At 36.0% G+C, this 24,606-nt stretch overlaps 1 protein-coding gene across 1 annotated transcript in view; it reads right to left on the bottom strand.

The window, feature by feature from the left end:
- LOC150107476 (uncharacterized) overlaps window positions 1–24,606 on the bottom strand; it is a 574,892-nt gene that overhangs the window by 114,062 nt on the left and 436,224 nt on the right. The window contains exon 20 of the mRNA XM_090392109.1: window positions 21,974–22,711. Coding sequence (XP_090248235.1) covers window positions 21,974–22,711 — 738 coding nt within the window. The remainder of the gene's footprint in view (window positions 1–21,973; window positions 22,712–24,606) is intronic.

The raw sequence follows: 24,606 nt of genomic DNA, 5'->3' as shown, positions 1-24,606 counted from the left end.
ACTACATCCGGTTTCACCAGTACAGCCGCTCTGGGCTGGCAGACCACGCCTTAGATACCCACCATAGAATTCGTTGGAAGAAAACAAAAATAATACACCGCAGAAAGTTTAAATATGAGAGATTATTCAAGGAATCATCAGCCGCTCTAAAAAACGTTCCTAACCTCAACAAATTTGGGTGCATGAAACTACCCCAAATTTGGGAGACTTACATTATGAGAACTTCAGCCCAACTGCCAAGACAACCAAATTAGCCTGCCAGAGGGCACCATTAGGACTTTAGGAACAATATTAGTTTCTTGCTTTCTTCCTCATTTGCTTTTGTTAGTGCCTGCGTGCACATACCATATCTTTATGTTCCTGAAGATGGCAACGTGATGTTGCCGAAATATAGAAGTTATTCATTAAAGTTACCTTTAATTAATATACTTTATATGCGTTGTTAATTCCGTAAACTAATTACCAGTTACAAATGAGAAAAATTTTATATATTTTCTACATCAAGCCAGAGAGAAAATATTATCATTTCGAATTTATATGATATATAAAATATGTTCTCATTTATATTATTTCCTGATAAATATAAATCATTAAATTATGTGATATTGTCAAAATGCATTGCCATGCTCGTATTCATATAGCTGGCGACAACATTATCAAACGAATTAACCAACATAATCATGAGGGTAACATGACATGGATTGAAACAGCGAAGCTACTTAATGAGATTAAAGATCGAGCCCGTAAACTAACGATGGGATTCAATGAATTATAACGGAAGCATACACAAAAATATCTCCTGCCATCATCAGCCAAATGCCGAGCAATGCCTCTTTAAAGAAGTCTATTTGAAGAACATGAAATCAAGCAGGACAGGTAGCACCAAATTCAAATTCATTAAGTGATTTAATTATTCCACCTATATTTTGAACAGTATGAAATAAAAAGTGTTCCTTTTCATGATCATCAAAACAGTCCTTTTCAGGACTACAAATATTGATAGGGAGATGCCTGATTGTACTGATTCCAGTTCTTCTTCAAATAATTTTAATTTTCACTAATAGATCTCATGTTATCTTTTCATGTATAATATCGTTTACGGTGTTCTTTTACCCCCTAAAAATAAGTCTCGATTATTACAACCTGATTGTTGTCAGAAATCTGGATCTTTAATAATCCTTTCTGGTTACTAGAGTAAAACTAGGCTAAAAGCTATGTCTTAAGATTGCCATGATCAGTGCAACCAGTGAAAATTTTAAGTGGGGGTGCTCAGTGGTGTAGCTAGAGCTTTTGCCGCCCCTCTCAATACACATCAAAAATACTACAAAAAGTCAAAACGACGTATAGGGAAAGAAATTAAAACACTGTTTATTTTTGAAGTAAAACTTTAATTCCAACATTCTAAAATGTTATTTTTCTTGCTTTTCTGTTAGCAAAATCGTTGATGACATTGTCTAAGTGTATTTCATAGTAATGTAGGTAATTCTTAATCAATTTTATTTAGAAAAACTCCTCTCACAACTAACAATACTTACAGCAATTGTGAGGAAAATTCGCTGTAGTATTACAATAGTTGGAACTGAGTTCTCGTGACCTCATTTTAGAATTAACTGCAAAAGTTCAAAAATGTTCAAAGTGCCACCCGGGACAGACAGCCCCCCCCTAGCTACGCTTCTGGGATGCTGCATATACAAAATAAAAAAAAAAAATTAATTTTTTCCTAATCAATAACCAATATAATAATTTACATATTAAAAAAATGTATTAAAAATATTTCACCCTCACCACAAACACACACCAATAATAAAAGTTTCTTACACAGAAATAATTCGCGCCAGCATACAATTATACAGCTACACCCTGAGTTACGTAAGTGATGTATTCTGTAAACCTTTACATAACTCAAATTTTAAGTAAGTCAAATTTGTAAATTACATACAAATTTGACTTACAATAAAATGTTCAATGGCTACGCATACCACTGTCTTACATTAATTTTTTTGCCATTAATCAGATATTATCCATTTTTAATATTTTTCACCCCAAATTATGTAAGTAATGCGTTCTGTAAACCTTTACGTAACTCGAATTTTAAGTAAGTCGAATTTGTAAATTACATACATAGAATAAAATGTTCAATGGCTACTCGTACCGCTGTCTTACAATTATTTTTTTGCCATTAATCAGATATTTTCCATTTGTAATATTTTTCGTTTTTGGGGTGATTAAAAAAAATGTATCAATTGTATTTGAATAATATGCACACTGTAAATATGAAAAATACATAATATAAAAGAATATAAACACAAAATGAAATATTCACTTTTCAAATAAAAAATGTCTTGTGACAGCTTAAGTTGACTGTTCTAAGGAATGCTGACCCCCTTTTGATGTTGAAGGCTGAGGGTAGTCGGGGTCGTATGAGTTGTCATCTTGACTTTGTTGTGAATGTCATCTCATAAACATGTATAGAGTAGATTGTGTGGTAACACGCTTCTTGTCCTATAATCAATAAACTTAACGGCATCCGCTTCTGTGTTAGATCATCGATCCAGTGACACAACAATTTCTTCATCTCTGATATTGGGCCCTCTTCTTGGTAATAATTGTGCCCTTCAACGCTACCACACCTTTTGCGCTTTCAACAACGCAAACTTTATCTTTCACTATTGTATTCACTGTCAAAATAGGTCGATTTATTTCCCGAGCTATTGTTTATAGAATTTTCCTGCCTTCGTACATACGAATTATTTTCAACTTTTCTTCTAAAGTAATTGCAGACCTTTGTTTTTTAGATTTATTACCAGCGCATTCGGTTTTGTGTTTGCATTTCATTTTAAGGGTAAAAAAACAATGAAACTAGAAGTTATAACAAGTGACTGAGCTACCTGTGCGAGGCATCTACAACTGTACTGCAATAAGGCTGTCAAAGATGTGCCTGCGCAAAGTTACAAACATGTTCATATGCGCTAGTAGAGTCATCACATAACTGTGAATTTACATTAAGTCGTGTGTTACATAACCTGGGGTGTATCTGTAGTGACACTGCTCAAGGAGCAGTGTTGGTTTCGATTCCGACACTGCATTAGATCGAAGTGCATTTGTTTCATGTAATGATAATTTTTCAAGTTAACGAAAATTGAGAAAATATAATTCTTTTCATATTTTTAACAGTGAAACTTGTCATAATTCAGCCTTGTATTTATAATAAATAAATAAATATGTTATTTTAACAGAATAAAATAAGATTTACCAAAAATATTTCACCCTCACCACGAACACACACCAATAATAAAAGTTTCATATCTCACAGAAACACCGCGTGAAAGCATACAATTTATTTGTAGCGACACTGCTCATTGTTCAGTGTCGAATTCACTTGTTACATGCAGAGACAAGTGCAAACGAATATCAGCGAGTCTAGCTGGAACTGACCGAATGTGATAATTCTGACACTGCATTAGATCACAGTGCATTTGTTTTGTAATCTTAGTGTTAATCAAACAATTCCAATTATTAATTATTCAATTAATGTCGAATCATAAGCTGTAAGCTGTAACCTTTAACATGTTGTATCGCATTTATATAATGTTGTAAGCATTGTTATTATTTATAAACACAAACAAAATTTAATTTTTTTGTTTTTTCCTTGGGGGTGCTGCAGTGTCACGTGCTTATGTACAAGCCGCCATTGGCTACGATATTAGTTGGATATAACTATTCTCCCTAAATATTCTTAAATATGGTGCTCTTTCTCCCTCACGATCCTATCTCAGTTCTGTAACAATTAATACTCCATCTACAGAGCCTGTAGTAAGAAAGAATATGAATAACTTTATATGTAAATTTTTTAAAAAATATTTTTTAAAAGAAATATTTTTTTAAAAATGTTCTTATATGGGAATTTTTTTTTTTTTTACATATATCCGTGATGAATTTTCATGCGATTAATTTTCCCCATGATTAAATTTCCAGTGATGAACTGTCTGGACACTAGCTTCTCCAATCTTGACCACAACTCCAGACAAGCAGATTGGCCTATAATTCAAAGCCTTAGTGATGCATTATGTTACAATCACAAGGATGGAATACTTGTAATTGTAATCGGCAGTTTTAAAGCCTGAAGCACTCACCGCACTTTCACGTGGTCACAATTTCGCCCTAGCTCCTAAAAGGATACCTGCTGAAGAAATCATGATCCAAATAGAGCGTGGAATTCGCAACCTGCCTAACCATATCGCCAACAACGTGAGACTGGATGTTGTCGGTGTTCTCACTAAAGCCAAACCTCCAAAATCCAACTTATCCAAAAACGAATATACAGCCCTACAAGAATTAAAAAACAACAAAAAAATAGTAATCACCAAAGCTGATAAGGGAAGCGCCACTGTGGTACTCAATCAAAAAGACTACAAAGGTAAGCTAAATTCTTTAATACGAGACCGTACTACTTACCTCCCCATTGAATATAATCCGACCAGCTCTCAGATTAGAACTATCCACAGACTCCTTAAGAAAGTCACTTCTTGGCCTGTGGAAGTCACCAACAAACTTAAACCTTATAACTCTAGACCCCCCCCCCCGATTATATGGACTCCCAAAAATACATAAACAAAATGTGCCATTACGTTCCATAGTGGATGGCATTGATTCCCCCACATATAAATTAGCCAAACATTTAGCCAAAACGCTCACACACTACACTGGCAACACACCATCACACATAAAAAACTCGGCCCACTTTAAAGCCAGTATAGAAAACCTCACACTCCAACACACTGACATAATGGTCAGTTTTGACGTCTTCTCCTCCCTATTCACTAATGTCCCACTCAAAGAAGCCCTTGAGCTCATCCAAGCCAAGTTTCCTCCCAATATCTCAGCCCTATTTCAGTTCACAATGAACTCAGGCTATTTCGTTTGGCAAGGAAAGTTCTACAAACAGATAGAGGGGACAGCCATGGGTTCACCACTTTCCCCACCCTTGGCCAATTTCTTTATGGAGACATTTGAAGAGAAAACCTTAAACTCCGCCCCACAAAAACCCACTATTTGGCTTCGTTATGTGGATGATGTGTTTGCTATTTGGCCACATGGCTCAGACACACTCCACTCCTTCCTAACACACTTAAACAACCAACATCCCAGAGTCCAGTTCACCTTAGAAAAAGAGGAAAACAACACCCTCCCCTTCCTAGACACTTTAATCACCCGCCAGCTTGATGGATCTTTGGTTTTCTCTGTTAACCCACCCCACACTGGCAGATACATTCACCAGCAATCCCCCCCCCTCACAACAATATGGGGTGATAAAAACACTATATAACAGGGCAAAATTAATCTGCTCAGATGACAAGGCCCTGACTATGGAACTAAACCACATCCTCAACACTTTCTTAGCCAATGGCTATAACCCCAAAAAAATCCAAAAAATACTAAAACCTGTAAACCACAACCCCCCCTCCCGCCCCTCCACAATAAAGACTACACCAAGTCTATCACTATCCCCTACATCCAGGGCACCTCTGAAAAAATAACTAATATCCTCAAAAAATATGACCTTACTTCCGGTTACAGACCATATAAAAAGTTGGCATCCCTTATCCGCTCTACCAAAGACCAACCACTTCCCCTAGACCTACCTGGTGTATACCAGGTCCCTTGCAGCTGCAAATTGTCCTACTTTGGCCAAACAAGCAGAACAACAAATATCAGGATTTCAGAACACCAAGACTACATCCGGTTTCACCAGTACAGCCGCTCTGGGCTGGCAGACCATGCCTTAGATACCCACCATAAAATTCGTTGGAAGAAAACAAAAATAATACACCGCAGAAAGTTTAAATATGAGAGATTATTCAAGGAATCATCAGCCGCTCTAAAAAACGTTCCTAACCTCAACAAATTTGGGTGCATGAAACTGCCCCAAATTTGGGAGACTTTCATTATGAGAACTTCAGCCCAACTGCCAAGACTACCAAATTAGCCCGCAAGAGGGCACCATTAGGACTTTAGGAACAAAATTAGTTTCTTACTTTCTTCCTCATTTGCTTTGTTAGTTCCTTAGTGCACATACCATATCTTTATGTTCCTGAAGATGGCAATGTGACATTGCCGAAATATAGAAGTGATTCATTAAAGTTATCTTTAATTAATATACTTTATATGCGTTGTTAATTCCGTAAATTAATTACCAGTTATGTCTAACCAACGTATAAGTCTTACTACTAGAATCTTATTTTTATAGTTTTGGAGAAAAGTGGGAGATTAAGAGTGGCCAGTTCACAGAGCACTGGCCACTGTTCACGAATTATCTGAAGCACAGGCATAAGGCAGAAACTGAACATCTGTGAATAAGGGATTGGAGTGAATCTGAGTAACAGAGGGATCATCAATCAACTATATTTTCCACTTCCGGATAGTGTCAAGCAGTCTTCAAGGAGATTTTGATGCACCATCCCAAATATGTGAGCAGTATTTCATGTTGGGTGGATTTGGAATTTGTACAGACGTAGCAGCTGTACATGTGAGAAGTGGTGCCATAGGTGGAAAAGTACAGTGAATTTTTTGGTGGCTGCTGAAGCAATGGAGTGTTTCTGTCAGGAAAACCTGGACGTATAGGTTAACTGAAGAAGGGAAATCTGATCATCTTTGAATATCTAGGCATTACTGAGCTTGGGAAACAGACATGAGATCTGTCGAGATTAGACAGGACTGAGTTTTGATGACATTGAAGTCTATAAGAATGTTCTCATCCCTATTAAATATAAGAAATCACAGTCTAGGTTTTGGTAGATCTTGAGGTTTCTAAATGAATATTACAAAGGTTGTCCAATGAAAAGGAGGAATGGAATGTACAGTCATCAGCAAAGTTATGGATAGGAATTTGCAGTTGGTGAGAGCAGGTCATTATATACAGAGGGAAGAAAGTGAGTCAGAGTATTGAGTCCTGGGTATTCCTGCATTGGTGGGGAAATCTGAGGAGAGAAAACCATCTGCCATGACTCATGATGAGAGATGTGAGACAATCTAGATGTAGATGTAGACAATCTAGATGTAGAGGATGGAAGGCAAACTATAGCATGGTAATTTGCTCAGTAAGCCTTTGCACAACAAGCCAATCAGTGGCAGCCAGTGAAAATTTTAAGTGGGGGGTGCTGCATATACAAAATAAAATTTTAAAAAAAAAATTCATTTTTTCCTAATCAGTAACCAATTTATTAATAAATAAATTTACATATTAAAAAATTGCTTTATTAAAAATATTTCACACTCACCACGAACAAACATCAATAATAAAAGTTTCGTATCTCACAGAAATAATGCGCGCAAGCAGTGGCAGAATGACTTGTAACGTGCAAGTGCAAATGAATATCGGCGAGTCTGGCTGCATTTGGCCAAATGCGATAATTCTGACATTGCGTTAGATCGCAGTGTATTTGTTTCATGTAACGATAATTGAAAAAATATAATTCTTTTCATATTTTCAACAGTGACACTCATCATAAGTGAGCCTTGTATCTATAATAAATAAATAATTATATGTTATTTTAACAGAATAAAATAAGACTTGCAAAAAATAGTTCACCCTCACCATGAACATGCACCAATAATAAAAGTTTCTTGTCTCACAGAAATATCGCGCGCAAGCATACGATACACTGCCCAAATGAGCAGTGTCAGAATGACTTGTAACGTGCAATCACAAGCGCAAACGAATATCAGCGAGTCTGGCTGCAATTGGGTGAATGTGATAATTCTGATACTGCGTTAGATTGCAGTGTATTTGTTTCGTAATCTAAAGTATTAATCGAATAATTCCAATTATTAACTGTTCAATCACTTTAACATGCTGTATTGCATTTATATAATGTTGTAAGCATTATTATTATTTATAAACACAAACAAAATTAAAATTTTTCATTTTTTCCTTGGGGGTGCTGCAGTGTCGCAGTGCTTACGTATGGGCCACCACTGAACCCAGTCAAATATTTTAGAAATGTTAAGAGCTACCATATGAGGTTCTCCAAATAGGACTGCACTATGACAAGCACCAACACTGCACAGTAGCAAATGAAACTCAATGATGGCAAGCTGAGCTCTTGCTCTATGCAACGGTAGTTAAAAACCTACCATGAAATGAAGCTTGACTATACTTGCCATCAGTCAAAAGCTCACCACCTACTTGTATATGTAAATATGACTTCCACTACTAAGTTATCTGTGACTAACTACTCGTTGGCAGATAAGTCCATAAGCATTATGGCAGCTTAAGTCAGTGGTCAGCAGGAACTTGCTGTTTTTTTAGGATAAGCTTTACTCTGCCACTGAGCAGAAGTGAGGTTCAGTGCATGGTGAGTTTTTGCTTGTAGTTTTAATGAGCACCAGACAGCACTGGTATTCAGCAGATTACTACTATCTGGTGGAACCAATGCAATTCAATATCCTAGGGTCAGTGCCAGCTCTAGGGATTCTGGCACTCCAATGCCATTTTAATGCCCCTTACCTTTCTTTGAATGTACTTAAAATTTAAAGGACCAGATTATCTCGCGATCACAGCTGAATCTCAGTTGCCTATAACAAAAAACGCAGTTCATTGTTCTATGCTGGGTAACTGGACTTTTAGTTATATAGGATAGACTAAAAATATAGAACTTATTTTTATATAACGCCTGTGGTGAATTCATCACTAAAAACACACGTAATAGTCACAGTAATGACTATTTAATTCGTAAATATTTCATCCCAAGTATCTTGGGACATCATCAGTACAGTAGTTTAAACAATACTAGGAATAACATACAGTTAGGGTGCATGATTACCATGGAATCTCAATATGCGTGCAGTAACGTGTTATAGAAGTATATTAAATATAAATGAAAAAATAATAATAAAATAAAATAAAATAATTTTTAAAAAAATTAAAAAATATAAAATAAAATAAAATAAAAAATACATATGTATATAAAGGTTATTTTACACAATTTTGTATGACAATTTCCCATACTTTAGGAATAGTAAGAACATCATTGGAGTTTAAATTGGGTCTGTGTAGTAGAGCTTCACTTTCTTTATATAAACGTTCATATTTATATAAAGATCTGTGTAAACGTTTCGACTTCTCCCAATGAATCCTATGGTTTGGATTTGCAACTCCGTGTTGGGAGAGACCAGATTTCTGTGGTTTGAAAAGACGAATGTTGTCTTGATGTTCCGAGATGCGTTTCTGAACAGACCTACTTGTCTGACCAAAGTAAGACAATTTGCAGGAGCATGGGATCTCATAAACGCCTGGTAACACCAGAGGTGAGAGTTTGTTCTTAGGAGAGGGTAACCAGTTATAGATTTGGTTGATAGGTTTGTAAGTAGTGGCAAAATTGTATTTCCTCATAATTTTTGAAAGACGTTTGGAGATGCCTTTGACATAAGGTATGGGAATCCTATGGACTTCTTCTTGTCTGGGTTGATGTGTGGAAGGGTGACTGATGATTTTTTTTAGTTGTTTTAAGATTATATCCATTTAGTATAGCTGTATTTTTGATTATTTCTAGTTCTTGGTTTAGAGAATCTTCAGAGGAGCAGAATTTGTGTGCTTTGGAAACTAGTGATTTAATGATGCCAAATTTCTGAGATGGATGATGAGTGGAAGAATTGTGAATGTAGCGACCTGAAAATGTAGGCTTGCGATAGACAGATGTGGCGATGGAACCGTCTTCTTTTCTTTGAATGTGTAAATCCAGAAAGGAGATACCTTGTGGAGATTCTTTTTCTAATGTAAAGTTGATGCGAGGATGAAGGAGGTTTATTTTATCTAGAAACAGTTGTAATTCCTGTTCGGGATGATCCCAGACTGCAAATACATCGTCAACATATCGTAATTTGGTTTGGGTTCAAAAGTGAATATTTTTTCTTCAAGGTGTTCTAGAAACAGGTTTGCTAAGTTTGGTGATAAAGGAGATCCCATTGCTGTTCATTCTTCTTGTTTGTAAGTTTGACCTTTAGTGCGATAGAAAGAGCAAAACAGCAGCTAGAGTGCATGAACAAAAGTAGACTGAATGAACCAACCAATAATAAAAGGTATGACAGGAAAAATAGACGTATGAATGTGAACATGAAAAAAATGAAGGATAGAGTGCTGTATGGAGACTCGTTAGTACAAGGTGTGTTAGTAGAGGATTTGACAAAATCGTACCAACCTGGTGCGACCATAAAGGACGTAACTGCGTCTATTAGAGAGCAAAAGGAAAGGGTGAAAGAAATGATTGTTGTGGCAGGTACGAATGATTTGAAAGGAGATAAAATGGAAATGATAGAAGACCTGAATGAATTGTTTGAGGTAGCAAAAGAAAAGAGTGAGAGAGTTAGAATGATTAGTCTTTTGCCACGGTATGACAGTGAAATGTTTAAAAGGAGGGCTATAATTGCGAATGACTTTATGCGTGGGTTATGTATGACGAGTGGTGTGGAATTTGTGGATGTGTGGAGTGAGTTTGATGGGCGAAAGGATCTATATAAGATGGATGGCTTGCATTTGAATGGTTACGGTGTAAGAAGACTTGAGAAAGTGTTGCTGAATGTAGTGGATGTGCAGATTCAGGGAAACTAGATTTGTTAGGGGGGGGGGGTGAGGAGAGATACAGTCCTTATGGAGGCAGTTGAATGTAAGAATGAATATAATATGCCAGAGCAAATAAGGACAACAAATCAGAGTGGGATAGTTAATATAAGGCATCAAGGTAGGGTTGCGGCTAATGGGGGGGGTCATAAATTCATGTACACTAATACTAGGAGTATTAGGAACAAGAAGGAAGAGTTTTTGGCCATGGTTGGCACTTCCAAACCACAGGTTATAGGTATTAGTGAAACATGGCTGACTGTAGATGATGTAACTAGTGGGATTGAATGTGATGGGTATAGTGTGTTCAGGAATGACAGAGAGAATAAAATGGGGGGAGGAGTATTGTTGATGATAGCTGATGAGCTCCAGCCAAGGAGAATAGAAGTTGAATTGCAGGATAGAGAAAAGAGCACATTTGAGGCCATTTGGTGTGAGATTGTGGCTAGCAGAACTAAATATACAATTGGGTGCTGCTATAGACCAGGTGATGGAAAAGATGGTGGTGACAGTATGCACAAGCAAATAGAAGAAATGGGTGGAAGGAGGGTGATTATTATGGGAGATTTCAACTATGGTCGCATTGATTGGAGTGAGGAGAGGACACACGGGAGGAAGGAACTGGATTTTATGCGGTTATTAAGGGATAACTATCTGCGACAGCCTGTAATGGAAAATACTAGGGGTCAGAGAGTGCTTGACCTAGTAATTACATCTGAGGATTTGGCTGTAACAAATATGACCACATTGCCACCAATCGGTGAGAGTGATCATAGGGTCTTAACTTGGGAGGTGGCTAAAGGTGTAGAATTTTCAATTAAGACAGGGTACATGTGGAATTATCGGGCTGGAAAGTATGACAAGCTTAGGAGTTTGATTGGTTCAGTGCCATGGCATGTACAACTGCAAGGACTAGAAGTTGATAGTGCATGGGAGGTAGTTAAGAAGTGCTTGCATGAAGCAATGGCTAACTGTATACCTAGAGTCCGAATAATAAATCAAGTAGGGGTTAAATGGATGAATAACACCATTAAGCTTGAGTTGGAAAAAAAGAAACAACTATGGAGAGAATTTAAGGAGAAGGGTGACCGGCAGGCACACGAACGGTATAAAGCACAGGCCAGAAGGGTGACGAGTGTGGTAAGAAAACCAAAAAAGGATTACGAAAGAACATTGGCCATGCAGGCTAAAGAGAATCCTAAACAGTTTTTTAGATATGTAGCAAGTAAAAGGAAAAATGTACATGGCAGATTGATTTTAAAGAATCCCGATGGTAGGGAGGTAACTGAATCAGTTGGGATAGTTGAGTTACTGAGTGAGCACTTTGCAAAAATATATCATCCAGGTGGTGACATTGCAGAAACGAATAAACCAGTAGATTATACGGGAATTGTGGTTAATGAGGTGGAGGTGAGTAGTCTATTGCATAACCTCAATGTCAATACATCTGTGGGATTGGATGGTATATCAGCTCGTGTTGTACGAGAAGCAGCTAAAGAATTGTCAGTACCCTTGACCATTTTGTTTAATTTGAGTCTCGGGTCTGGGTTAGTCCCGAGCGGGTGGAAAGAGGGGAAAATAGTTCCACTGCATAAAGGTGGTTCCAAGACTGCTGTTGTAAATTACCGACTGATTAGCATATCAGGAATCATTGTCACGATCTTAGAGAAATTAGTCAAGAAAAGAATACAGGATTGGATAGATGAAAATAGGATATTGTATGGGGGACAACATGGTTTTGTGAAGGGTAGATCATGCCTCAGTAACTTGCTCACGTTTTATAACACAGTGACGGCTGAACTGGATAGGGGTAATGGGTTTACAGTGATATTACTGGACCTTGCCAAGGCCTTTGATAGGATACCACATGGAACCCTAGTCAGTAAACTGGAGCAGATTGGTATAGATATAGGGTTGGAGAGATGGATAAGAGGGTGGTTGAAGGAGAGATATCAAAGAGTGGTTTATTCAGGAGTGGAGTCTAAAAGACGTCTTGTGACTAGTGGAGTGCCACAGGGCTCTGTTCTTGGACCACTGCTTTTCAATTTGTTCATCAATGATATTGGAAAAGATCTGAGAGGAAGTGTTCACTTGTTTGCTGATGATGCAAAGTTGGGTAGAGCAATTGTGAGTGCACAAGATGTCAAAATTTTACAGGATGATTTGGATAGTTTGGAGGACTGGGCTAGGAAAAATGGATGTCAATTTAATGTGGCAAAGTGTAAGGTTATGCACTTTGGGGTGAAAAGAATAGTAGCAGTATATTGCATTGGTGGAATCATACTCCAGGAGATTGATGAGGCCAGGGATTTGGGAGTGTTGGTGGTTAGGGAGTTGAAGTTTAGGGGGCACATTGCAAAAGTAACTAAAACAGCTCACCAAATCACTTGGCTTCTGAAAAATACTTTAACATGCAGAGACGAACAAGTTGTTGTTCCTCTGTATCGAGCCTTGATAAGACCCCATCTGGACTTCTGTGCCCAGCTATGGGCACCAGGGTTTCTTTGTGATGGGGAGGAAGTGGAGAGGGTCCAGAGATGAGTGACCAAGATGATAGCAGGTCTGTGGAATGAACCTTATGAGAATAGGTTGAAGATTTGTGGGTTGCAGAAATTGGACGATAGGCGAAGGAGGGGTGATATGATTGAGACATTCAAATTACTGAAGGGTTTTTATAAGATTGATCCAGAAGATATTTTTGAATGGTGGTGGGAGGACTAGGGGCCATGCATGGAAGCTGGGCAAGAGCGTGGTTGACAAGGGTGTTAGAGCTAGGTTCTTTACTTGGAGAGTGGTAAATGAGTGGAATAAGCTTCCAGAGTCTGTTGTGGGTGCTACGACCGTGAATGAGTTCAAGGCAAGGTATGATAGATACTGTGTGAATGTTGAATAGTTGTTCTTGACATGATGTTAGGGCCTCCCTCGATGAGTATGTCGACTCCTTGGAGTTTCCCAGAACAATAATAATAATAATAATAATAATAATTCTACTGATTCTTTGTAGGGAATGTTTGTGAAGAGGGAGACAATGTCGAAGCTAATTAACAAATCAGTTTTTAACAGTTGAATGTCTTTTATTTTTACATGAAACTCTGTGGAATTTTTTATTGAAGAGGCTGAGTGGCCTATATGAGGACGGAGATAGTTAGATAAGAATCTTGATAACTTGTAAGTAGGACTGCTAATAGAATCTACAACTGGTCTGAGAGGAAAATTAATTTTATGGAAGCTTAGGTAAGCCATAAATTCTGGTAGGTCTAGCATGGTATATGTCTTGAGTTTTTTAATTGTTTCTTCATCTCAGGAGGAGGTTCCATCAAGCGACTTATTTAATTTTCTGAGTTGACGTTTTGTAGGATCATAATCAAGTTTGGCGTAAGTATTACGATATCGGAGTAATAAATTCATTTTTTGGTCATATGAATTGGTATCAAGAACCACAGTGGTATTCCCTTGGTTAGCTCTGGTAATGATTATATTTTTATTCCATTTTAAGGATGTAAGAGCTTTCAATTCTGATGGTGGGATATTTAAGTCCAAAGGTTTGGCATCGTAGATTACTTTTGCTACCTCGAAATGAAGTCTGTTTGCTTCAATACTGGAAAGATGGCATATGTTTCTCTCTATGTTATGTATAAAATCTAGATATGGAAAACATTTAGGTGAAATCGCAAATTTATGACCTCTTACTAGAACATTTAATTCGTCTGTTGTTAGCAGACGGTTAGATAAATTGACTACCCATTTTTCCATTGGTAAATTGTTAGTAATCTTTTTTTAATGAATTCAGCAGATTAAGGTATTTATTATGAAGTTTATTATTGCTTTTATCAAAAGCTTTTTCCCCAAATTGTTTGAGACAATAATAATCAATTGTAGCAGATCGTGATTTAACGTATTTCATAAGTCTGATTCTAGTTCCGTAATTTTTAAATTATTTGTTGCCAGTTCATGCTTAGAAACTGATAACTGATTGAGTAGTAAGGAATGGCTTGTTTTTTGATATATTTTATGGGCATCCGAAGATTTGATGACTTCTTTCAGTTTGGCAAAAGTTGGAATGAGATTATCGCGTCTGCACTTTAAAAAAAAAACAACTAAGAATAACTGTATGTTATTCCTAGTATTGTTTAAACTACTGTACTGATGATGTCCCAAGATACTTGGGATGAAATATTTATGAATTAAATAGTCATTACTGTGGTTATTACATGTGTTTTTATTGATGAATTCATCACAGGTTTCGTTAAATAAAAATGTGTTATTCCTTCAAGGGGAACTGACAGCGCAGAAGACCGACTTAATAGGCAAACTTCAACTTAAACAGAGTAAGCTACGTGCTAGATTCTCTTTTTTTAAAAAAGTGCAGACGTGATAATCTCATTCCAACTTTTGCCAAACTGATACAGGTCATCAAATCTCCAGGTGCCCATAAAATATATCAAAAAGCAAGCCATTTTCGCCAGGGAACTAGGGCAAACAGCAAAAAAAGTCAGCTACTGGAACAAATCAGAAAACACACTCCAACTCAACATCATCAGAGTTAAAGATTGGTACTATCAACATAAGAAGCCTGAATGGCAAAGAAATGGAGCTAGCTGAGGAATTAGATAAGTACCAGATCAACATAATAGGGGTGACTGAAACAAAAAAAAGACAAAAACTGGTGAGATCTTTCCGCGCAATAAATACAAAATGTTATATTCAAGCTATGAAAATCAAGGAAAAGAAGGTGTAGCCATAGTATTCAACAAGTGCCTTAGACGACTGAAATATCAGATCTGATAATGTTGGAGTCTTGACAAGTAGTAGACTGATTTGGAGGAAAAATTGTAGATAGTGATAATGTAAATTTTCATGTAGTACTATCATATTCTGTACACCCCTTGAGGGTACACGGCAGGAATTTGATGATGATGATTAAATTGAAATATACTGAAAAAAAAAAACACTGTCAGCATTTCACAAATTGCCTAAAGGACCTGCTTTGATGGCTTTGCTTTATAGATAATATATGAAAATATTTAATCATATTAAATGTGAAGGATACATACTGCGAAAAGTATGAAATATGAAGTTAGAAGAAAGTAGATATTTATAATTCAGTTACTATGAGGCATTATGGCAGTGGGAAGGGATAGGAATACTTCAAAAGAAACAAAATTTTGATCAATTCCTTATAGGACATGTCTCAGATAATTTATCATATATTTATTTATTTATTTATTTATATTACTTCCACCTATGAAAGATTATTTAACAAGAGTAAAGAAACAGGATTATTATTATTGTTATTATTATTATTGAAATGAGCACTCTACATAACAACAATACAAAATTCTACATAATAATTTGTTTCGTTTTTCAACTGCGAGTTCATTTGAAACACTACTGAATATAATTTTGTGATATTTTAAAATTAGCCTTGAAATAAGAATGTAATGCAATTTAACATGTCTTGTTCATCAAAACAGAAAGAGTTGTTCTCAAACAGTATATCTAAATCTGTAAGCATAACAACGTGACAAGCATATTTCAATACATCATAGTAGTGTGCAAAGTAATATAAAAAGTAATATTCAAACCTTATTTATTGCAATAAATTTTGATTGATAGCATTTTTTTTTGGAATATTTTATTATTACTATTACTATTATTTGACACCTCCAGGGAGTCCAAAGACTCATCGGGTGAGGGCACCAGCTCTACAACTCCGTCTCCAACACTCAATCACCAACTGACCACAACTATGCTAATGCCATCTACCACCGACCACCACTGGTATTTACACAAACATCCATGCCCACGGTGGGATTTGAACCCTGCAGCCTTTTGGCTGGAGAGCAGATATGCTAACTACTCGGCCAACCAAGCCGGCAAAAGTAGTAGAAAGCCGCCCAATAGTAGTAATAGAGAGAGAGAGAGAGAGAGAGACAAAGGAATAATGAAATAATAATATATTTTAAAACAATTGTTTAACATGAGCATAGAATTAGCATGAAAATAATTTCCAAATATTTTCTATAACACATATTCCAAAATGAATACACACACATGTATATATCTTGGAAACAACCAAAATGTTGACTTGGAATTTCCTAATGGAGGAAACAAAGGTAACACAGGTTGACTTTTCCAAGTCAAGAGGTCATAAATGTTACAAATCCACTACACTTAGTCATTCTCATTATTTCCGATGTTTAGTTCACAAAAATAGCAAGAAAATAATCATGTGCACTTTCTTTTCAAAAAACACACAAAGAAAGCACATTATAAATCACACTTTATTCTGATATCTTCATTCAATGGAAAAGAAAATATTACGTATTTTCTTCTTATTATTAACATAATTATATGACTTTTTCTTTTAGTACAAAGAAAAAGAAGAAATCACCACATATTTGGAATTTTACATTTTTTGAGTATTTTTGATATTTTGTATGAGTATGCTCCCCAAGTGATTTACATCATTTGTAACAACTGTCTTGCAAACTGTTTCGAAAATAAATTATTTCAAACAACAGCAGGTTCCCCTTTTCCAAAAAAAAAAAAAAAAAAAAAAAAAAAAAAAAAAAAAAAAAAAAAGCTTAATGCTTATGCAACACACATGCGCTATTTTTTTAAATTCAAATATTTCTTTCTTTCTTAAATAACTCTGCATCAAATAATTTATATAAGTTTTCAATAATTGTGATTAAGAAATTATTTTGATATAAATATTGTATTCAGACTGTAAAGAAATCTCAGTATTTCTATTTAGCAGGGGCGAATTCTCCATGCTTGCTATGCTTGCTGCGCAAGCTCATTACTTGAGAAAGAAGTAATATTTATTTGTTAATAAATGCACGCATTTATAAGCATTCCATTTAGGCTTTTATTTTTGTAGACAGAAGACATCTTAAGCTTGCGTGGCAATAATTGAGCTTTGCGTTGTGTATCGAAGGCCGATGCTTGCTTGTCTAGTCAAAGCTACCTTGGCTTGCTCGGTTGTGGAAGCTTCCAGGTCCTCGCTGTAGCACTGTGATTTCATGCGCATGCATAGCCATTTACGCTACCCTCATGTCGTCTTAAACACAGGCCATATGCAGTCAAAGTAGCTCTAGCCAGTGAGCTTCAGCCAGCCTTTACAAGTGTGCTTGGGAAAATTAAGTTACAACTAACTTTTTATGATGATGTTATTGACCAGTTCATAAAGAACCATAGGGTACAATTTGTATTCAAGTAGCTAAATTGAAAAACACAGAATATAATTTATAAAATAAATGTTGTATTTGTATGATTAAATGTACATAAATTGCTAAATATATAGTTTTAAATGGTCAGTAATTTTATTCTGCTAATCAGACGTCAATCACACCTCTCACTCCCTGAATGATAACAAAAGCAAGCATGAATTTCAAGACCAGCATTCGCCCCTGCTATTTAAGATATAATAATTCTTGTAGACAGGCTTAAATGTTGGTTGTACATGCTTACTAAATAACTTAAGGAAATTACAATGTAGAATAGAATATACGCGTGGATAGGCTTATGTGTTCATCAGACATGTTGTAATAGATTTCATGATATGAACACAGATATGATATGGATAAGAAAATAACTATTTATTAATTTAGAAGCTAATATTTCGCTGGTATTATATCCAACATCTTCAGAGCACACAACACAAAGTTTGTTACAAAAGCAAGACAACCACAATCCAGTATAACAGTCGGGCTAGTATAAGTAATTGCAGCATGCAACACAAGATTAAAGTCCTAATATGGCACCATCTAGGTTTAAAAAATAAAAAAATAAAAAAAGTTCAAAGTTTTGAAATAGTAGTCCAAATGATAGTCTTAGAAAGTTTGAAAAATAAAATAAAGTAATAAATATTAATTTGGTCTTAGGATGACTGTCTCCCAAATCTTTGGTAGATTTATACAGCCACACTTTATAATGGAACTAGAAGCCAATGACTGCCTGCCCTTCCTGGACACACTGATCACAGGTCTTCCAGAAGGTTCCTTATCATTTTCGGTTTATAGAAAACCCACACATACAGGGAGATACTTACACAAACAATCACACCATCACCCTTCTCAACAATATGGTATCTTAAAAACACTAACCCATAGAGCTAGAGCAATCTGTTCCAATGACATTGCTCTCACTACTGAACTTTCTCACCTACGTCACACCTTCTTAACCAATGTTTATAATCCACATAAGATAGATAACATACTAAATGCTACCCAGAAATCCCATCTATCTACCACAAAAGACTACAACAAAACTATCACCATCCCATACATTAAGGGCACATCTGAAAAGATATCTATGGTGCTTAACAAACACCAACTACGCACAGTATTCAAACCTTATGTAAAATTAGCAACTCTTATCCATTCACCTAAGGACAAATGCACTCCTTTATCACATCCAGGAATCTATGAAGTGCCCTGTTCTTGTCATCAAGCCTACTATGGACAGACAGGAAGAACTGTGGACATCCGCCTCAGTGAACACAAAAAATATATCCGAAACTTTCACTATGGCAAGTCGGGTCTGGCAGACCATGCTTTGGATATCCCTGCACACAGGATCAATTGGAAAGAAACAAAAGTAATGCACAAAAGCTTCTACAAGGTTGTTCCTGGAATCAACAGAAGCCTTAAAATATACTCCAAACCTTAACAAGTATGGCTGTATAAATCTACCAAAGATTTGGGAGACAGTCATCTTAAGACCAAATTAATATTTATTACTTTTATTTTATTTTTCAAACTTTCTAAGACTATCATTTGGACTACTATTTCAAAACTTTGAACTTTTTTTTATTTTTTATTATTTTTATTTTTTAAACCTAGATGGCACCATATTAGGACCTCAGTCTTGTGCTGCACACTGCAATTACTTATACTAGCCCTACTGTTATACTGGATTGTGGTTGTCTTGCTTTTGTAACAAACTTTGTGTTGTGTGCTCTGAAGATGCTGGATATAATACCAGTGAAATATTAGCTTCTCAGTTAATAAATTTATTTTCTTATCCATCTGTGTTCATATCATACTGTGAAATCTATTACAATAGAATATACATTAAATTAAACTGTAATATATTTCCAGTATTTCGGCAACATCACATTGCCATCTTCAAAGGGACTTACAATAAATACACGTGCACGCAGCAAATAAACACAGTAAATGAGAACGAAGCAAGGAAGCTATGGTTTTCCTAAAAGTCCTGATGGTGCCCTCTTGAGGGCTATGTAAGTATTCTTGCCCGTTGGGCTGAAGGTCTCCTGATGTAAGCCTCCCAAATTTGGGGCAGTCTCATGCTACCAAATTTGTTGAGGTTTTGCATGTTTCTAAGGGATGAGGCTGATTCCATGAATAATCTTTCAAATTTGAACTTGCTATGGCGTATTATTGTGGCTTTCTTCCACCGTATTCTGTGGCATGTATCCAGAGCATGGTCTGCAAGACCAGAGTGGCTGTACTGGTGAAACCGGATGTAGTCCTTGTGTCCTGCCTGTTTGGCCAAAGTAGGACAACTTACAACTGCAAGGAACCTGGTATACACCAGGTAGGTCCAGGGGAAGTGGTTGGTCTTTAGTGGAGCAGATAAGGGATGCCAATTTTCTATAAGGTCTGTAAAAAGAGGTCAAGTCATGTTTTTTTAAGATTTTGGTAATTTTTTCTGAGGTACCTCGGATGTAGAGAATGGTGGTGGATTTAGAGTAATACTTGTTGTGTGTGTGTGTGGGGGGGGTTAGCCATTGGCTGAGAAAGTGTTGAGGATGTGATTTAGTTCATTGGTTAGGGCATTGTCATCTGAACAGATTAGTTTAGCCCTGTTGTATAGTGTCTTAACAACTCCATATTGTTCTGATGGGGGGATGGTGGGATTGTTGGTGAATGTATCTGCCTGTATGGGTTGGTTTTCTATAAACTGAGAAAACCAAGGTTCCATCATACTGGTGGATGACTAGTGTGTCTAGTAAAGGGAAGCTGTTGTTTTCCTCTTTTTCCAGGGTGAACTTAATTCTGGGGTGTTGGTTGTTTAAGTGTGTTAAGAAGGAGAGGAGTGTATCAGAGCCATGTTGCAAATAGTGAACACATCATCAATGTAGCAAAGCCATATGGTAGTTTTTTGTGGGGCAGAGTTTAAGGCTTTCTCTTCAAAGGTCTCCATAATAAAGAAATTGGCCAAGGGTGGGGAGAGAGTGGTTAACCCATTGCTGTCCCCTCTATTTGTTTGTAGAATTTTCTCTGCCAAACGAAATAGCCTGAGTTCATTGTGAACTGAAATGGGGCTGAGATATCGGGAGGAAATTTAGCTTGGATTAGCTCTAAGGTTTCCTTGAGTGGGACATTTGTGAATAAGGAGGAGACGTCAAAACTAACCATTATGTCAGTATGTTGGAGTGTTTTTTCTACTCACTTCCGCTCCCCTTGAAGAAGGCGCCTCGATGCAATGCATCGCTCTGGCTTACCGTGTTAAGCCTGCCTGCCTAGGGTGATCTAGGTTTACACTGATGAGAACATGATTTATTTTAGATTAGTCATAGTTTATTCACAGTTCATGGAGCTCCTGAAACCTTTTTGAACATCCTGGACCATACTAAAACAGTCAAAAACCAGTCTTAGTGACCCTTCTCGTAATGCTGGCATTATACATGCCATAGAAGAGAATGTGCTTTACATTTGGGATACTAGGGCAACTTGATTCAAACTACATTCCTTCTATATACAAATAGTTTAGCCATGAGATATTTCACATGCAAACTTTTATATGCTTATGCTAGGAAAAAATAAGGAAGAAAACAAGAATGTAACTTTTTTTGTCAAGTATAATTAACTTTATATTCCAAGATAGTGTTCACCCTATAGTGTCTCTGATAAGTATAATACATCATATGATATAAGAAATCACTGCCGAGTATCTGCAGTGTAGAGCAATAACCTAATCCTGCATATTGACTATAACTGCAAATGCTGAGTTTGAAGTGATTTATTCAAGACAGTGAACATGAATTTGCATGATAACTTCAGGGTAGAATTTAGAACAAAAATGAAAAACTTAAGAGCAGATTTATAAGAAAAAAAAATCTGGACATACAGATGCAAAAACAGCAGTTTATCTTAAAATGGAAGATTTCCATTATTTACGGTAGATATCCCATTCAGGAGTTGTTTCCATTCTTGCTTGGCATATATTCTAAAAAATATGGTAGCACTAAAGTTTTAGAATTATGTATATTAAAACATTTTTTGAATTTTCTTATTAATGCACTAATAAAAAAGTAATCTATAAAGCAACACATGATATTATTAATAGTCAATGCTAAAAATTTAGCATTTCGTAATGTCTTACCTGAAGGCTAGGAGGAAGAGAATTCACTTGTGAAATCTGAGATAGTTTTGATGGTGGTGGTGGTGGTGATGATGATGATGATGCTGTTAGAGCTATCTGTGACTGTGAACTGTTTGATACTGCTTGTGTAGCTGTGATTATGTTTGGCAAAGCTTTTATTAAGGCTTGTGATGGTGTTATCAATAGCTGTGATGCTGCTGCTGATGATGATGATGCTAATAGTGGTGAATTGTGAGAAACTTCAGCAGCACTCTGTGTGACTTTTTTTATCGAAGGGTGGGTGATTATCGAATTAGAAGACTGCGATGATGTTAGAAGTAACTGCTGAGAAATTTTTCCTAATGAATTTTGGTGAGCTGAAACAAGTACTTGTGAATGAGGTTTTGTAGATGTAATTGACTGTGTTGTAGTGATAACAACTTGAGTATGTGGCACTTTTAATATGGCATGTGATGATGAGGACTTTACCACTGGCTTGTGAGATGGTGAAATAATTACTGCTTGAGTCTGCTGAGATGATGATGACTGTGAAGTTTTTGTAACTATTGCTGGATGAGCTGGAGAAAATGTCTGAGACTGAAATATTTTTGAAGAGATTGGTGAAGAAGTTAGAAGTACTGATTTAGTATTAGTAGGTTTAGTGTCATGAATCATACTCTGATGTAATTCAGACTTTTGTGAATGTGCATGCTGAAGGGCTTGAACTCCACTCTCAAGAATAATGGATTCAATTCTATCCTGAAATGAAATAATTATAGATAATAATTTACTGTAATTCATCCATGTTACAAAAAATTATTAACAACAAAATTAGAATTCCACTCTCTCCACTCCAAATGCACATAAAAAACCAAATATTTCAGAAGAACGATTGGCAAATAATCAACATTTTCTTTTGTAAAATTATCACATTTATTCATTTACAAGATTTCTTAATCCTGTTAATATACTGTCACTAAAATCTACATTGGATTTCTTCTTGTTAATTTTGTTATGTCATCAAAAAAGAGTGTCTAAATAAATTATTGTGCACTCACATCTTTATTAATGTATTAAAAAGGTTGAGAGTTAATAGACATTTTAAAATTCTGTTTGTTCATTTGATCTTTTATTCATTTTTTTCAGATAACAGAATTCCTGATCAGCCTGCTTTTTCCAGATGCAACTTACTTATTATTCTACCACTACATAGAAGGAGGTATTTTTCCTATGGTATGACAAGTTTTATGCTAAAATTTTGACTTAGCGTCTATGTTAATGCCAGAGTCCACTCTCTCTCTTTATGGAAAAATTCTGAGAGCATACTATAGTAGTGGAAACATTGAAACCTTGCCTTTGGCTTTCCACATACTATGTTTCCACACAACAGAGATGGTATTTTGCTAATTTGGGAAGATAATAAACTGAATTCCACAGGTCTCTAAATAATTTAACAATTATTATTATTAAAACAGACTACCATGGAGTCAGGGACTTATCAAGGGAGACCACATATCTCTCACACCAGCTGTCATACATTTTCTGAAATTCATCCACACTACCTGCATTCACAACCTCAAAAAGCAATCCAATTCAATCATGCACCATTCTATAACAGAAAAGTCTAGATCTCACCATAGAGTGAAAAATTTCATCTATTTGTAGATGAAATTTTGACGAGCCTATATGACCCTTTCAGAAGTTTGTAAGTCACAATCACATCACCCTTCTTTCTCTTGTTTGCTAGTGTCTGCAGTCCACAAATTCTCAATCTATTTTCCTAATCTATATTCTGTATTTCACAATTCTGATATCATCTTTAAAACACTTCTTTGCACTATCTCCACTGTATCAGCATTACCATGGAAACCAGAAAACTAGACCTGTGTATAATAGTCCAAGTGAGATTGTATCAATGACATAAAGAGACAAAAATGACTACCTTATCCATAAATGTCAAGGTTTGTTTCAGGATTGCAATTATCCTATGAAATGTATTTGCAATCTTTCTTATATGGCCTTGAACTTCAACTTATTATTCAACAAAAATATTCATAATTTTAAATTGTGATTATTTTTATACCTACATTTCAACATACTTCTTATCACAGTATAGTTATGAAATCTTCTCTAAACAAATGATGTAAAGTCATAATTTAACATTATGAATATTTTTACAAATTGTTTATGTTAGTAGAGATTAGAGATTGAGCATGCGATACAGAGGAAAAAGGGTCATTACAGAGGCAGCATAACAGAAGTAGAAATAACCAATTCCATGAAGACTACAAAGACCAGGCAAGGTAGGTGACTTGGTTGGTGAGGGTAGCTAAAGTGAGGTATGAACAGCAGTTAACTAATGAAGCCAAAAAGAATCCTAAGCAGTTCTTTCGATATGTAGCCAGTAAAAGAAAGAATGATTAAGGAAGGATGACAATGATTGGAGAAAATGGTATAAAGACAGCTGTTGCAGAAGGTGTGGTGAGGATACCTAATGAGCAGTTCATAAAGGTCTTTCAATCCTGTGAATGTGATTTCATGGAGAGATTGAGAGCAGTTGATGATGGGGAGGAGATATTGACTGTAAGTGAGCGAGAGGTGTATGGGGAGTTGAGCAAACTAGATGTAAATAAGGCTGTGGGGACTTGATAATA

This window comes from Typopeltis vanoorti, chromosome 4 (genome assembly GCF_054136105.1).
Source record: "Typopeltis vanoorti isolate ZY-2024b chromosome 4, IOZ_Tvanoo_1.0, whole genome shotgun sequence".
Lineage (NCBI taxonomy): Eukaryota > Metazoa > Arthropoda > Arachnida > Uropygi > Thelyphonidae > Typopeltis > Typopeltis vanoorti.
This window is presented reverse-complemented; position numbering and strand designations above follow the sequence as displayed.